The sequence below is a fragment of the Gymnoscopelus microlampas genome (assembly GCF_963454915.1).
Source record: "Gymnoscopelus microlampas genome assembly, chromosome: 18".
NCBI classification, from domain to species: domain Eukaryota; kingdom Metazoa; phylum Chordata; class Actinopteri; order Myctophiformes; family Myctophidae; genus Gymnoscopelus; species Gymnoscopelus microlampas.
The window spans coordinates 10702423-10716636 of record NC_139955.1 but is presented as its reverse complement, the minus strand read 5'-3'; the positions used below and the strand labels follow the sequence as shown (position 1 = coordinate 10716636).

General features: G+C 39.4%; 1 protein-coding gene across 1 annotated transcript; it reads right to left on the bottom strand.

The window, feature by feature from the left end:
• Positions 1 to 409: 409 nt before the first annotated feature.
• On the bottom strand, positions 410 to 13837 carry phf6 (PHD finger protein 6). Its single transcript, XM_084041239.1, has 11 exons — positions 13700 to 13837; positions 9094 to 9234; positions 8586 to 8687; positions 7976 to 8109; positions 7843 to 7889; positions 7505 to 7650; positions 3627 to 3770; positions 3273 to 3377; positions 3032 to 3165; positions 1861 to 1990; positions 410 to 1555 (listed from the first exon to the last, which is right to left on the bottom strand). Exons 2-10 carry the CDS (start codon positions 9223 to 9225, stop codon positions 1861 to 1863), a joined length of 1074 nt encoding a protein of 357 aa, XP_083897365.1. The 5' UTR covers positions 9226 to 9234; positions 13700 to 13837; the 3' UTR covers positions 410 to 1555.
• Positions 13838 to 14214: the final 377 nt, after the last annotated feature.

Below are 14214 nucleotides of genomic sequence, written 5' to 3'. Positions count from 1 at the left end.
TATCACGTCCCAAATTATCCAAAATAAAATTATCCAGTTGTACAATATAGTGCATTTGTATCAAATATTACATAAAAACCAGTACAGCTGCAGAATATGGAGTAGTTCAGGGCTCTTGATGGAAATCATCCAGGTAGTGTGAAATTCCTCATCGTTTGGATAACATCCTTTAACAAACTGTTTCTCAACGTCAGCTCTGGGGACCACCAGGGGGTCCCTTACAGGTCAGAGATAAAATAATGCTATGAAATGGAGGTCCGTGTTCTAATGCTTATCAAACTGGGGATCCTTCAAATTCAAAAAGGTTGAGATTCACTGTTTTAACAGATCCAGACACCATCTGTATGACTAATACCTCTCAACTTGTTCTAAACAAAGGAAACTTCAAAGAATTCACCCACCGCATGAGTAAAATAAAATATTTTCTATTCCCAATTATTCATGGTTTCAATTGTAGCGATACAAGGAAACCTTACAACAAAGAAAGTCCATCAACTTCTTCAAAAGAGCTTTGTATTGATGCTATGAAATATACCACTTTCAACTGTGGGACAAATCCAAGTGCATGCTGGCAAAAGAAATATTAAAAACAAATCATAACTGCCTCAAATCCAGTTATTCAAAATCATTCATGTCAAATGTTACATTAACAAAATATAACATATCAAGAAAGAAAGGCTAACGTACAGAGATTTCTTAAGACAGGATTACTGTAATAATCCACCCTCACAACTTCATATAGAGACTAGTAAAAAGTACACGCCTCAGTGAAATGAGTCCTTTAGAGGCTAAACTACAGGAAGTAGATTTCAGAACCGGGCGAATCAAACTGTGGCTTGTGTAAACGGGTGGGGGCACATGGGCACATGGGTGGGGCACGTGGGCGGTGAGCAAAAATCTCAGCACGTGTGATCTTTTATGGCAGTGGATCTCAACCTCTTCTGGATCAGGGCTCACTTAAAAATCTTTAAAGTGTTCGTGGCACACCCATCTGACCACCCGAAAGAAGTGGTGGTGAGATGGCTAGGCTGCGTGCATTTTCAGAGCATGTTTGTTTACTTTTAATGACCAAACAAGCAATTGTATTTCACCTTGAATCAATGGAACTAATAGTATACTTTAAGTTCTTATTTATTGATATCACGTTTTAATATTAATGTTATATTATCATTCAAATCGTAGTGTTTTGCCAATTTTGTGGGGGCCCTCTTGCAATACCCCCACGGCCCACAGGTTGAGAACCAGTGTTTTATGGTAATATCACACTTACTGGAGTGAGCTCACAACTGACACTTGGCAAAAGTTCATCCATGGCTTTTTACTGCCCTGCAGCAGTCCCCACTGCAGAACACCACCAGCATGTGAAAATGTCCTCCAGATGTCTCCAGGAGTATGATGTTTGTGTCTGTACTGGAACAAACCCAGAGCTACTGAGGGAAGCTTGAGGACCATAACTTGGTGATTAGGCTTACAGTATATTCAGTATAAAAATATCTCCCCGCCATCTTTGAACTCTTCTTTTTGTCCCCCTCCATCTCGCATCTGTCAGTACAATCTGCAAAAAGAAAAGGGGTATTTTCAGCGAGCGACACCATTGTACAACGGCGTATACGTTAAGGATTACTTAAGACTGATGGCATCTGAATGCACAATTCTAATCTGATCACTTGTATATAACAGTGCAGTTTGGTTCAGTCCTAAAGATCAGATTTGAGAAACACCTTGGATCTGTCTACAGTATGAACAAAGCTTAACACCAGGTAGTGTAAATGAGTTGGTGCCCTGGTCTCACATCGCTTTGGATTTTATCGCTGGTCTTCCTCCTTCAGACTGAAATTCCGTCATTTTAACAGTGGTTACCTAGTTGCCATTGAGCTGTGGTGTGGGTGTTCCTCCGTGGTCGATTGCTGCTCTCTCTCTGCTACGGTTCTCTCGTTCTTCATCTTCCTCATCTCTCTCTTCATTGCCACTGTGGTTCTTACAATACAGCCTGGAAAACATCAACCAAAGGCACTGAACGAGGAGGTCAATTTGAGAAATGTATCAAAGTAGCCCAGCCTGTAGTTCGGGAGGTGGGGGGGGGGGGTCCCCTCTGGATGAACAGTAGATGTTTGGTTTCCCATGCATGCAGGAGACCCAGGTTAAAATTACGGTGGTTACATATCAGACAAACACCATCACAGCTAATTAAGATAAATAAAGCCACTCTAGGGTCGTGTGATATCGTCTGGTGCAGTCAAAGTTAAGGCACCGCTGAGCTTTACTCAGAAAAGCAGAGAATTCCTTCTAGCGTTCAAGGCCCTTCACAAGCCCTTTCAGTTTTATCTTTACTTAGTTAGTTCCAGGAAGGTGAAGGTCTCTTTGACAAATTCAATTGATGGTTAATAGTTACACCTCTAATTTCAACCAGGAGCAGCTTAAAAGCCAATTGTGGTTTAGTATCCAGATCCATAAAAAGATTCAAGTTCTCTTTTACAATACACCACAATATATACATCTAATGCAAGTTCTTTATTTTGAAGGCCCTCTGTGGATGACTTAAGTTTAGTATTAACAGTGGAGGGGTTGTCATTGTAATCATTTCCAGATCACCTCTTCATGTGCTTTGGAATAAGCATTATGAGACATGACAAACCACACCTATTAAAAGTGGTATGTCAAGTTCAGTCACATACAGAAATTCCCTCATAATATGGGGTTGTGGTAAAAAAAAAGTTTGGAAACCCCTGATTTAGACCATAATGATTAGGGTTAACATAAGGCAATAAAAGTAGTACAAAATGATAGTAAATGTTCAGTTATCTGAACCCAAACAGTCATCATGGAAGTGAACAAATAAATACTGTAGAAGGATTCACATTTGGTTGCAAATAATTATAACAAGTTGTAAATAGCAAATTTGATTATTTTTTTTACGTAAAACATCACTAAACAGATTATTTTATTATAAAGATGAAACTTGATCCATGGTTCGTTGATCACTTAACCGATTCAATCATTTCAAACTGAGATGTGAGATGGTTGAGCTCACTTGTAGATGCCTCTGGCCATGTTCTCGATATACTTGGCTTTGTCTTGGAGACCACAGTGATAGTGGTAGGTCTTCACACACGCCTTGATCTCACAGCCAATCGTAGCACCTAGTTGAGTGCACAGCGTACATTTCTGGAAAAATATTAAAATAAATGTTAACACAGCAAACGCAAAAAGACAATGCCTTTTTATATTTTTGAAGAATTTGTGAAACGTAGTTAACCATTAAATATTCACACCATTCTTTTGCCCCTCTTGATTTCCTGGATGACAGTCTTGATCTCAAAGTTCCCAAATTCAGCTCGTGAAGTGGTGGTAAGCTGAACAGTCCCCGACGAGAAGAGCTGGAAGACAATCAAAGAGGAGGACCAGTGTCTTTATGCAAATAAGACCTTGACCAATGCAACGTGGCAATGACTGACATGAGACCTTAATGACTGACACCTTAACCACATGAACCCTAGCGTTCCTATTCTGGGCATGTCATAACATGCAAACATTCAGTGAAAATCAGTGCCAAACCCACGTTGAGAAACACTAGTTTAAATGGTTAATGGCATCTTACCATGCAATTAGAATGACTGACATCTTACCATGCACTTATAATGTGCAGCAACCTTCTTTGCATTATCAGCGTGGAGCATGCCTCTGGTTTCATTCTCCTCCTCGCCCGCATGGCAGAAGCCACAACGCTGCCCGCCGTCTCCAGGACTCACCCTCAGCGGTGACCTGTCCCGCTGCCACGCGCACACACAAATAAAATAATAAGTTAATCAGAGGCCACATTCACTCTTTGCTGGGCAATACAGTACATGTACACTATATGTATATATCGATGACACCAATGGGTTAGGGGTGCATACCGCCATTCCGACATCCCACCATTCCGACATCCCGCCATTCCGACATCCCGCCATTCCGACGTATCACCATTCCGACATACCACCATTCCGACATTTAGTCCCGCCATTCCGACAGTCCATAAATCCCAAATTCATTTTCATGGCTACATATATATATATATATATATATATATATATAGCTAAAATTACATTATTGGATATATATAAGGGGTGGCAGGCTGGCTGGCTCCAGGCTATGGAATGCCAAAGCTGCCGTATCTAGATATAAATACATAAATAAATAAATGAATTTATAAAGCAATAAATGCTAAAATAAATAAATATTGAAATGTATTAATTTATGTCACCATTTATGTATTTATTTATTTATTTATATATTTATGTATTTATTTATGTATCATTTAGTTTTATATTTATGTTTTTATTTATGTTTTTAATTATTTATGTATTTATTTATTGATTTATACATATATGTATTTATTTATGTATTTATTTACGTATTTATTTATTTAATTATTTATTTAAACATTTATTTAAACATTTAATGCCGTATTTCATTGACGGTATGTTAATGAGGGGGCGTGTCTTGCCGTCCCATTCAGGCTTTAGCAATCAAACCCAGAGCGATCAAACACCAAAAAAATAACTTCCAGCCCATACAGCTGGTCAGTGGTCAAATGTATTATTATTTTGTTGATGATGATAACTGCGTTTATGTTCATAATAATTTGGTTTGATTTGATAAATTAACAAATAACAATGAAAGCCATAATATATTTAAAAATCACACCCTGTGTGAAGGAAGCGGCACCTTTGATGAGCCCCGTGCTCAAACATACATACTGTTTGTCGTCAATATGTGTTTATAGCCCAGCCACGTGTCATGTGAAGCTTGACCAATCAGACGGACGGACATACGGAGGGACACACGGACATACACACGGACAAAGTCAGATATAGAGCGGCTGGCGCCGCTAAAAATATGAAGCAAAACTAAATAATATATAACAATAAATAAATGCTTGGGGATAATCCCCAACATGTTCAAAAAGGAATAGGAAGAAATGAAGACGTATTTACTCCTACCCCCTTCGTATGTATCCTTCCTGATTCATATAAACAATTACAAATTTAAATCTATATCATAAATCCTATGATATCTGTATAAATTAAATATATATTTCAAAAAATCTTATACATATGATATTTACACACACATTTATTACAGAGAAAACAGAACCGAATGTTTTTGCAATCATCACACAGTAGCCTACTGTCACTGTATGTATATTAAACATATCATATTCATCTGCAGTCATCCATCACACAGTTGTTCTATTAAATAAATGATATTAATGTCTATTATGGCTGTTTTGGACGACTGGGCACCTGGACATCTGGGCACTATGGTACATGTGGGCACCTGTACAACTGGGCACTAGGGACATGTGGGCACTTGGAGAGGTGGGCACCAAAACCATCTGGGCACTAGGGACAGGAGGGCACCTGGAGAGGTGGGCACCAAAACCATCTGGGCACTAGGGACATGTGGGCACCTGGACAAGTGGGCAATTAGGGGTGGAGACATCTGGGCACTAGGGACATGTGGGCACCTGGACAACTGGGCATTAGGGACATCTGGGCACCTGGACAAGTGGGCAATTAGGGGTGGAGACATCTGGGCACTAGGTACATATGGGCACCTGGACAACTGGGCATTAGGGACATGTGGGCACCTTGACAACTGGCACTAGGTACATGTGGGCACCTTGACAACTGGGCACCAAAGCCATCTGGGCACCATGGACATGTGGGCACCTGGACAACTGGGCACTAGGGACATGTGGGCACCTGGAGAGGTGGGCACCAAAACCATCTGGGCACTAGGGACATGTGGGCAACTGGGCACCCGCCGTTCTAAAAATGGTTTATGCCACTTTTTAAGGTTAATACCATGGTATGTTGTTTTATATAATGGCATATACCGTATTTTTTAAATGGTATGCCTTTCCAAAACGGTATGTGCCTTTCCAAACCGGTATGCACCGTTCCTGGGAGTGGTATGCAAAATTGGTTTATACCACTTTTTAAATGGTATGTCATTTTATATATAATTATCTATAATAACACTATTGTAGTGGCTATTTGTCAACAACAATAAAAACTCAAAAGCGACTGAGGCACCAGGCAGCGAATCTTATGCAGATCAGGGGGTAATTGGAATGAGTCCATTGTCCAGACAGGCGGCGAAGTTTTGTGGTATTTATTTAGCTCTCCAAGATGAACAATATAGAAAAAGGATATTGAAATGTTTGCACATTATAATCACAACACTCTAATAATAATAATAATTATATTAATAATACTAATACTAATACTAATAATAATATGGGTAATAATAATAATAATAATAATAATAATAATAATTATTATTATTATTATTATTATAGTGTTGTGATTATAATGTGCAGACATTTCAACAAGTGGTAAAAACCAATTTTGCATACCACTCACATAAACCATTTTTAGAACGGCGGGTGCCCAGTTGCCCACATGTCCCTAGTGCCCAGATGGTTTTGGTGCCCACATCTCCAGGTGCCCACATGTCCCTAGTGCCCAGTTGTCCAGGTGCCCACATGTCCATGGTGCCCAGATGGCTTTGGTGCCCAGTTGTGAAGGTGCCCACCTGTCCAGGTGCGCACATGTCCCTAATGCCCAGTTGTCCAGGTGCCCACATGTACCTAGTGCCCAGATGTCTCCACCCCTAATTGCCCACTCGTCCAGGTGCCCAGATCTCCCTAGTGCCCAGTTGTACAGGTGCCCACATGTCCCGAGTGCCCAGATGGTTTTGGTGCCCAGATGGTTTTGGTGCCCACATGTACCATAGTGCCCAGATGTCCAGGTGCCCAGTCGTCCAAAACAGCCATAATAGACATTAATATCATTTATTTAATAGAACAACTGTGTGATGGATGACTGCAGATGAATATGATATGTTTAATATACATACAGTAACAGTAGGCTACTGTGTGATGATTGCACAAACATTCGGTTCTGTTTTCTCTGTAATAAATGTGTGTGTAAATATCATATGTAGGCTATAAGATTTTTTGAAATATATATTTAATTTATAAGAGCAGTAGGCCCAACAAGCTGTCATGCTGGCAATATTCTCACAAAACATAGACTTTGCGTAAAAGGGACCTGTACCCCCATTAGCCTAGTATGTACTGTAGGCTGTAAGCCAACACAGAATAATAATAATGAACAATAACAATAATAAGAGTAATAATAATAATAATAATAATAATAAAAGCAATTACAATCCCGATACTCGGGAGGGTGATCATAAAGCAATACGGGTAATAATAATAATCTCCATTAGGCACTTTACCCTTGTCGGAATGGTGGAACTATTCCCAAAATGGAACGTGCCGCCACTCCGACACAGTGAACATAACTTTGTCGGAGTGGCGGAATGTTTTTTTTTATGGATGGTACCACCACTCCGACAATTAGAAGTCAATGTCGGAGTGGCAGCATGTCGGAATGGAGAGTGAACACCTTTCAGACTATTCCTGGATCAGGTGGATCAGGTGAGGTCTTACATGTGATGAACTCTCCTCCTCTGTGGAGCGGGTTTCTTCTGACTGACCACGAGATCCAGCCTTGGTCCTTCCCTTCTCGAACCTGCCGCGCCCCCGGCTCTGTGGCGGCGACGAGTCGCAGTCATTGGCCACAGCTTCGTCTTCATCTGAGAAAACAAACCAATCAACATCAAGCCTTTTTTTTTTTTACTGCGTGTGTTTCAAGGGCTTTTTGAATGAAAAAGAAAACTGCCGTTCCAACCCTTCTGGTCTCTAAACAATCAATTTATAAATCGTGCAATCAAATATTTCAGTCTACAAGAAATATTTGCAATCAATTATAAAAGTAATACATTTACCTTCAGTACCATCCTGGGAGGCATCCCGGTGTTTGCGACAATAAACACTGCAAGAATTAACAAATATTAATGTTTATCTTTGTTTGTTTTAGCTTAATTTGTGGAAGAGAACAGAAGCTGTGGTTGGTCTTACAGGTAAGTTCCCTGTGAGGGGTTTTCTTTGACCTGGGCTCTGTCCTTCAGAGCACAGTAGTAGTGATAAGTCCGGCGGCAGGTCTTCACATCACAGCCAATAGTAGCACCAGGACGGTGGCATGACGAGCACATCTGAAGAGGAACAAAACGGACTCATTTAACAACAATTTAGGCGGGGCATATATTGTCACCAACTCATGTCCGCATAGACGTCTGCAAGCTTGTCACATTTTATGACCATGTGTACTTCATGCACCAGCTCAGTGGTTAGAGTATCCCCTATCTCTATTCATCAATAGACCTCTTTCACATGACATCAAAAGTCATGCGAGTGTTGGGTCTTGTTAATTTTGTTAATTTATATATTTATGTACTTTAATTGTATAAAGCCAGATGGTTGATGGTGTCAAGTCACTTCACTTTTCTAAATATTCGGGAAGAAAACCTGTTTTCATTTAACTTTGCTTTATTACCTCTGTTAGCTGAGGCCATGTTAATCTGTTTACATAAACATTGCTTGTCTCTTTGACCTCCAACATAGAATCTGAGAGGCATGTCCGTGTTTTGATGAAATAGTGCAAGGGGTCATGTGACTAACAGACACTCACCAGTTTATTTCCTCGTTTTATCTCCTTCCTCACATCTTCAACTGAAAATCCTCCAATATTGTCTCGTTCTGAGTGAGAGGTTACCAGAGCAGAAGAGAACAGCTGCAGGGAAAAAAATCACAAACACACCAGATGGCTAAAAGGTTTATTGAAATATCAAGTTGTCCAATGGATTATGACACTGTTGATGATGCCACATGCTATTGTTCCAAGGTAACAGAGTTCAGTCCATCTGAAAATCCATTTGTATATTATTTTTTTCTTCATTTCTACTAACGACTTTGATGCATCATTGCTGGGCGAATTAAATCCTCTTTGTTGAGTTTGTCGAGAGCAGAGCCTGAAAACTCCCAAATTGAAGCAAATGAAAGCCAAAAGAGTGTGTGTGTGTGTGTGTGCGTGCGTGCGTGCGTGCGTGCGTGTCTTGCTAGTTCAGACATGAGTTTGGTGTGATTAAATTGCAAATATGGTCAATGAATATGGTGTCTAATGTCTGTCTTGTACTCACCATACACTTGTGGTGCGCTGCCACCTTGTGGCTGTCTGCCACCAGCAGTTGTCCACAGTCCTTGTCCCGGTTGGTTCGGCAGAAGGCACATTTTGGCAGGCGAGAGGCTGCTCCTTTTTTCTGCCCCGACATGACCAGCGTCTGTGACAGGAAACAAACGACATGACCTTGTGATGAGCAGCTTCCCACTGGTCCAGTAACCTTATTCACCCAGCAGAGAGCCTTGGGGCAGAGGTAGCCTAAAGGTTAGAGGAGAGCATGTGTCCCTGGTTCGATCTCCCGGACAGGCAGGAAAATTCTGTGCATGGAAGTGAATGAGCAACACTTACTATAGGTGCCCTCTTGAACAAGGTATTAATTAAACCTTCCACTGCTCCAGTTTGTACTGGGATGTAACATAATAATAATAATAATAATAAGGTCCCCCTAAAATTGGGGTATTATTGTTACTGTACATTTGCTTATTATGTGAAATTTGTCTTCTGCATTTACCCATCCTAATAACTTGGAGCAGTGAGCTCTATTAGTACAGTAACCTTGTGTCACCAGACCGGAGGAAAGCCTAGTATTCGTTCCAAACTGGCCCGTGTAATCCGGTCTAGAAGACCACGTCTACTGAAAAAATATATCAAAATAATACGGTGGTTCCGGTTGCTGGTTCTGTTTTTTCGGCGCCACTTTGTTTTGGTTCCCCCTGTTAGTTTCCCCAATCCCATTTAAATGCTGAATCGAGTAGAACTACTAGTTTAGTCTCGCCAGTCGCTACGAGTTGGAATAAAAGATGGATCCAAACAAACTATTCCTATCAGCTAAACTACGCCGCATCAAGGGTTTTATTGGGTAGGCCCTAAAATTATGATGCCCTTGATCGCAGGGAATTATTTTTTTGGTATTGATCCCAGGCTAATTAGTGCAGCATTCGGGGGCAGAGGTACAGTAAGTGTGGACACTTGGACACACAGACAAGGGCCGGTGCGCAAACCGGGGACCTTCTGTTTCCCAGACAGCCTCTCTACCCACTCAGCTATGGATGGCCACCCCTATCAGTGTAGGATTGTGGTTGTACTAACACTTAGATTCGCAAGAATGTAAAGTGCTTTATAAATAAAAAAAAACACATTATTATTATTATTATTATTATTATTATTATTATGTGCTGGGATGTAACTGATGTCATTGGAAAAGAGAAGGAAATCTCAAAGTGTTAGGAGTTTATGAGTTCTAAGTATACTATACTATAAACTCTATTGGAGCTCCCCGGTGGAAATATTATATAAGCGACAGCGTCACGTTTCAGGAAATGGAAAAAAGAAGCTGTTTTGTAATGGATCCAATGTAGTTATTATTTAGTCACACACACACACACACTCTTGTTAATTATTTTCATTGGTTAAATATGTATAAAACCCACAGACAGACTAATATATATATTTTTTTTAATCAAAACTTACAAAGAGCTGGGCTATTTTTGTTACTTTTGAGCGAACTTGAGCATTAATTTATGAAAAAAACATTAAAAGATGATTAAATTAAAATGGAGATACAAGGTTTCTGCCCAGCAGCAGCTATATAAGATCTTAATTTCAGAGTTTGTGAGCAATTACCCCACGGTATACTTGTTTTAGGTCTTCTAATCATTTCTGCTCTTTATTGGAAAAGGAAATCATTCTGTTCCTTTATTGTCATCAATTTGATCAGTGTACTGTAGATAAGATCAAATACAGCATAAAAAAATAATTCTATATAAAATAACAAGGCCTAGTTAGCTGTGGTACATGCAGCTGTGAGAGTCTACATAATGTTGTTTAACTTTTTGCTGCTTTAAGTCCAGTAACATTAGGAAACAAATGTCCTACAGGTCACCCAATAAATAAATAGAATAAAAAGATACTAAAGTCCATGAAACAATTTGAAATGGTCACCAAAGTCCCCCTTATGGTGTTTGAGTGGCATCACTACACAACACAACAGTACACCACACCGACCACAACACAACCTGGCTACCTGTACAGGGGTCTATTTCACGAAAGCAGAATTAATTAAGCCTGGATTTAAGCCAAATCCAGGTTTGACAAAGTCTGCTCTGTATTTTCATTTTTCATTTTTTTCGGGCTTGTAGATCTTCGATTTTCGCGGTTTGGGTTGTGTAGTTACCTTGCCATGATGTAACTCCAATAGTGGACAAGAAATCAAAAATAATGCTCCTCATTGACTTGCATTGTACAGTGAAGAGGCTCTTTTAAGCCTGTAACTAATAATTCACGTGTGCGTGTGTGTGTGTGTGTGTGTGTGTGTGTGTGTGTGTGTGTGTGTGTGTGTGTGTGTGTGTGTGTGTGTGTGTGTGTGTGTGTGTGTGTATACACACACACAATTTCAGTAATATAATTAAATTTATTATATTATTATAATATATATTATTGTATTTTTTTCATTTTATTTGAATGCAGGGTCATTAAAATGAGTCCATATACAAACATAGGTGTTGAATTAACTGTGGAAAAAGTCATTGGTTTACGATTGGAGTCATCTGAGTAATAGCGATTTCACAAAACTTGAAGAACAAGGCACTGGATTAATAAAGTTGACTGTTAGCCTGGTCCGGACCTAACTTCACAGCTAAATTTCCATGGTAACTAACAATTTTCTTTTGTGAAACCGAGTCATGGATAAAGTTATCCAGGGTGAACTGGCTAAACTAATCTGGCAAGATAATTCACCTTTCATAAAACCGATGTATGGATAATCCTGGATAAATTAAGCCAGGATAGCTGTTAAATCCAGGCTTAACCCCTAATTCTGCTTTCGTGAAATAGGCCCCTGTACAGTGCCAAACTGCCAATACAAACAGATGGATGAACAAATGTAGGTTTTATTGGGTTTATTCTTTACTGGCTACCAATAGTAAAACCATGCAACTATTGGTTATTATGATCAGTTCAGTTATAGTGTGGGGGGACCTCCCACATGTTTTTTGGGGGGGTCCCCAAATGACAGTGAAGTGGCAATTTAAGACCTTCAAAAAAAGAAAAGAAAAAAGATCATTACTGCATCAAAAGTAATCAACAAACTATACCATAAAAACTGGTCAAACATTGGCCAAATTGTCAAGCTCACATTGCGTTGTGAGGCGATGTGAGCTTGTAGATCTGCTATTTTCAAAAAAAGATATCTGTGGAACCGAGTCAAACAAAATGTAAAGCCTCAACTCCTACATTCCAAGTGCTTATCAGGGTGGGGGGCCCGGTCCACAGTTCAAATATGATTATTTTGGGGGGTCCCTAATTCAAATAGGATTATTTTGGGGGGTCACAGCCTGAAAAGGAAAAAGGAAAAAGAAGAACCACTGCATTAAAATATGCACAAACTAAACATCGAAATGAAATCTCTCAAATATACGAATGTGAAATCAAATCATCCACAAAGGATCAGGGTGTTTTTTAATCCCAGCAGAACAACAGCATTGAGCTGTGATGATGTGACGCCTACAATTCATTGTGTCATTATTATTACATGGTGGCAGCGGTCTCATCCAGTGTTGCCATGTCCGCTTATTATAAGCGACTTTGGGCTTGTTTTTCTGTAAAGTTGCTTGTAAATATTGGCAAGTTGCGGGTTGCGTTTTTTTGTTGTTACTCATTTCTAAAGCGTAGTTGCTTATTTGGACTTGTTTAAAAAATCTATATATACATTATTCAAACCAGTGGTTCTCAAATATTTTCATGTCAAGGACCCCCAAATGAATCAATGTATTTGTCCCTTAACCGGACCCCCATCTGAAAATGTTTCGTGCCAGGGACCCCATACAAGTGGACCCCCAAATCTGTGTTAAGATGTTTCAAAAAAGAAAACATTTTTTTTTTAAATGTCTGTTTCTTTTTTTGTTTTTAATAGCAGATCTACAAGCGATGCGACGCGTTTTGAGCTAGTAATTTTCAAATAGCCAATGTATATAGGGTTGCTCATGTGGCCTATATATTCGCTTCTTTTGGGCTTGTTTTCATAGACGTAGTTGCTTATTTCCCTTGCAAAACCTGGCAACACTGGACACAAGCAACGCAGCTCTAACGGCTCAAACACATTTATCACCATAAACAACACAAACAAGAGTTTATATTTCAACATATTCCCGACCAGCCAAAATGTCCCCTATAACCGCCATCGTGCAAATAAATGACGACCACGTGTCTCACAACATTTTAGAACCACTACAAAAGAAAAAGCACAAACTACATGTGTTCTTATGAAAAGTTTTTGAATTAAAGGGGGTGTGTGTGCAGTTTCACCAATAATCACTAGCTACTATTTGGCACTTCATGTGCGCATCAAACATCTAAAAGCTCGAAATGTGAAGGCCTTTATTCACAGTGCTCGGGCAATAAAAGGCCAAACACGATAAAGTATGGTCCTATGAAAACGGTACATAGATTAATAATGCACATTAAATAGGATTATTTCCCTTTAAATTGTAGTAAATGACAATGACAAACCCATACATTTACATTCATACGTGATGCATGGAGGCAATATGGCCTTAAAACACAACAATAGGCCCTACAACACACTAGCTATGTTCTCCAATAGCAGTCACATTATTTGAACACCTTACCTGGTAAATATGGTGTATTAATAGGCCAGGGTTTGTGATGTGGAGGTAAAAAGTGTTGCTGTGGCTTCAGTGACTTTTCTTTTCCGATCCTTTCTAAGAACTGATCGCTGTTGTGTTCCGTTTCTGACGCTGTCACAGGAACCACCGCTATGACACATACAACTTCCGGTTATTGACTTCAAAGTAAGACCCCAGCATGGCAAATTATGTGTCGCTTCTTCTTTCTTTTTACCCTTTTCAAAACTTTTTTTTTTTTTTTTTTTTTTTACAAAATATCAATATCAATGATAATAATAATAAATAGACCTAAATAAATAAACAGTATGAAGTAGTTTTCAATACCCTTACATAAGACCACAATGGAAACAAGGCCAATAGGGCTTGTTGTGTTATCCTTTTAGCATCATTGTATAATGTACCACTGTAGCTACTATTTGCAAACTGTTAATGAAGTATTCAATCAATCAAATGTGCTGTTTAATATATATGTTCAATAATGTTTGTTTTGTGCTTCT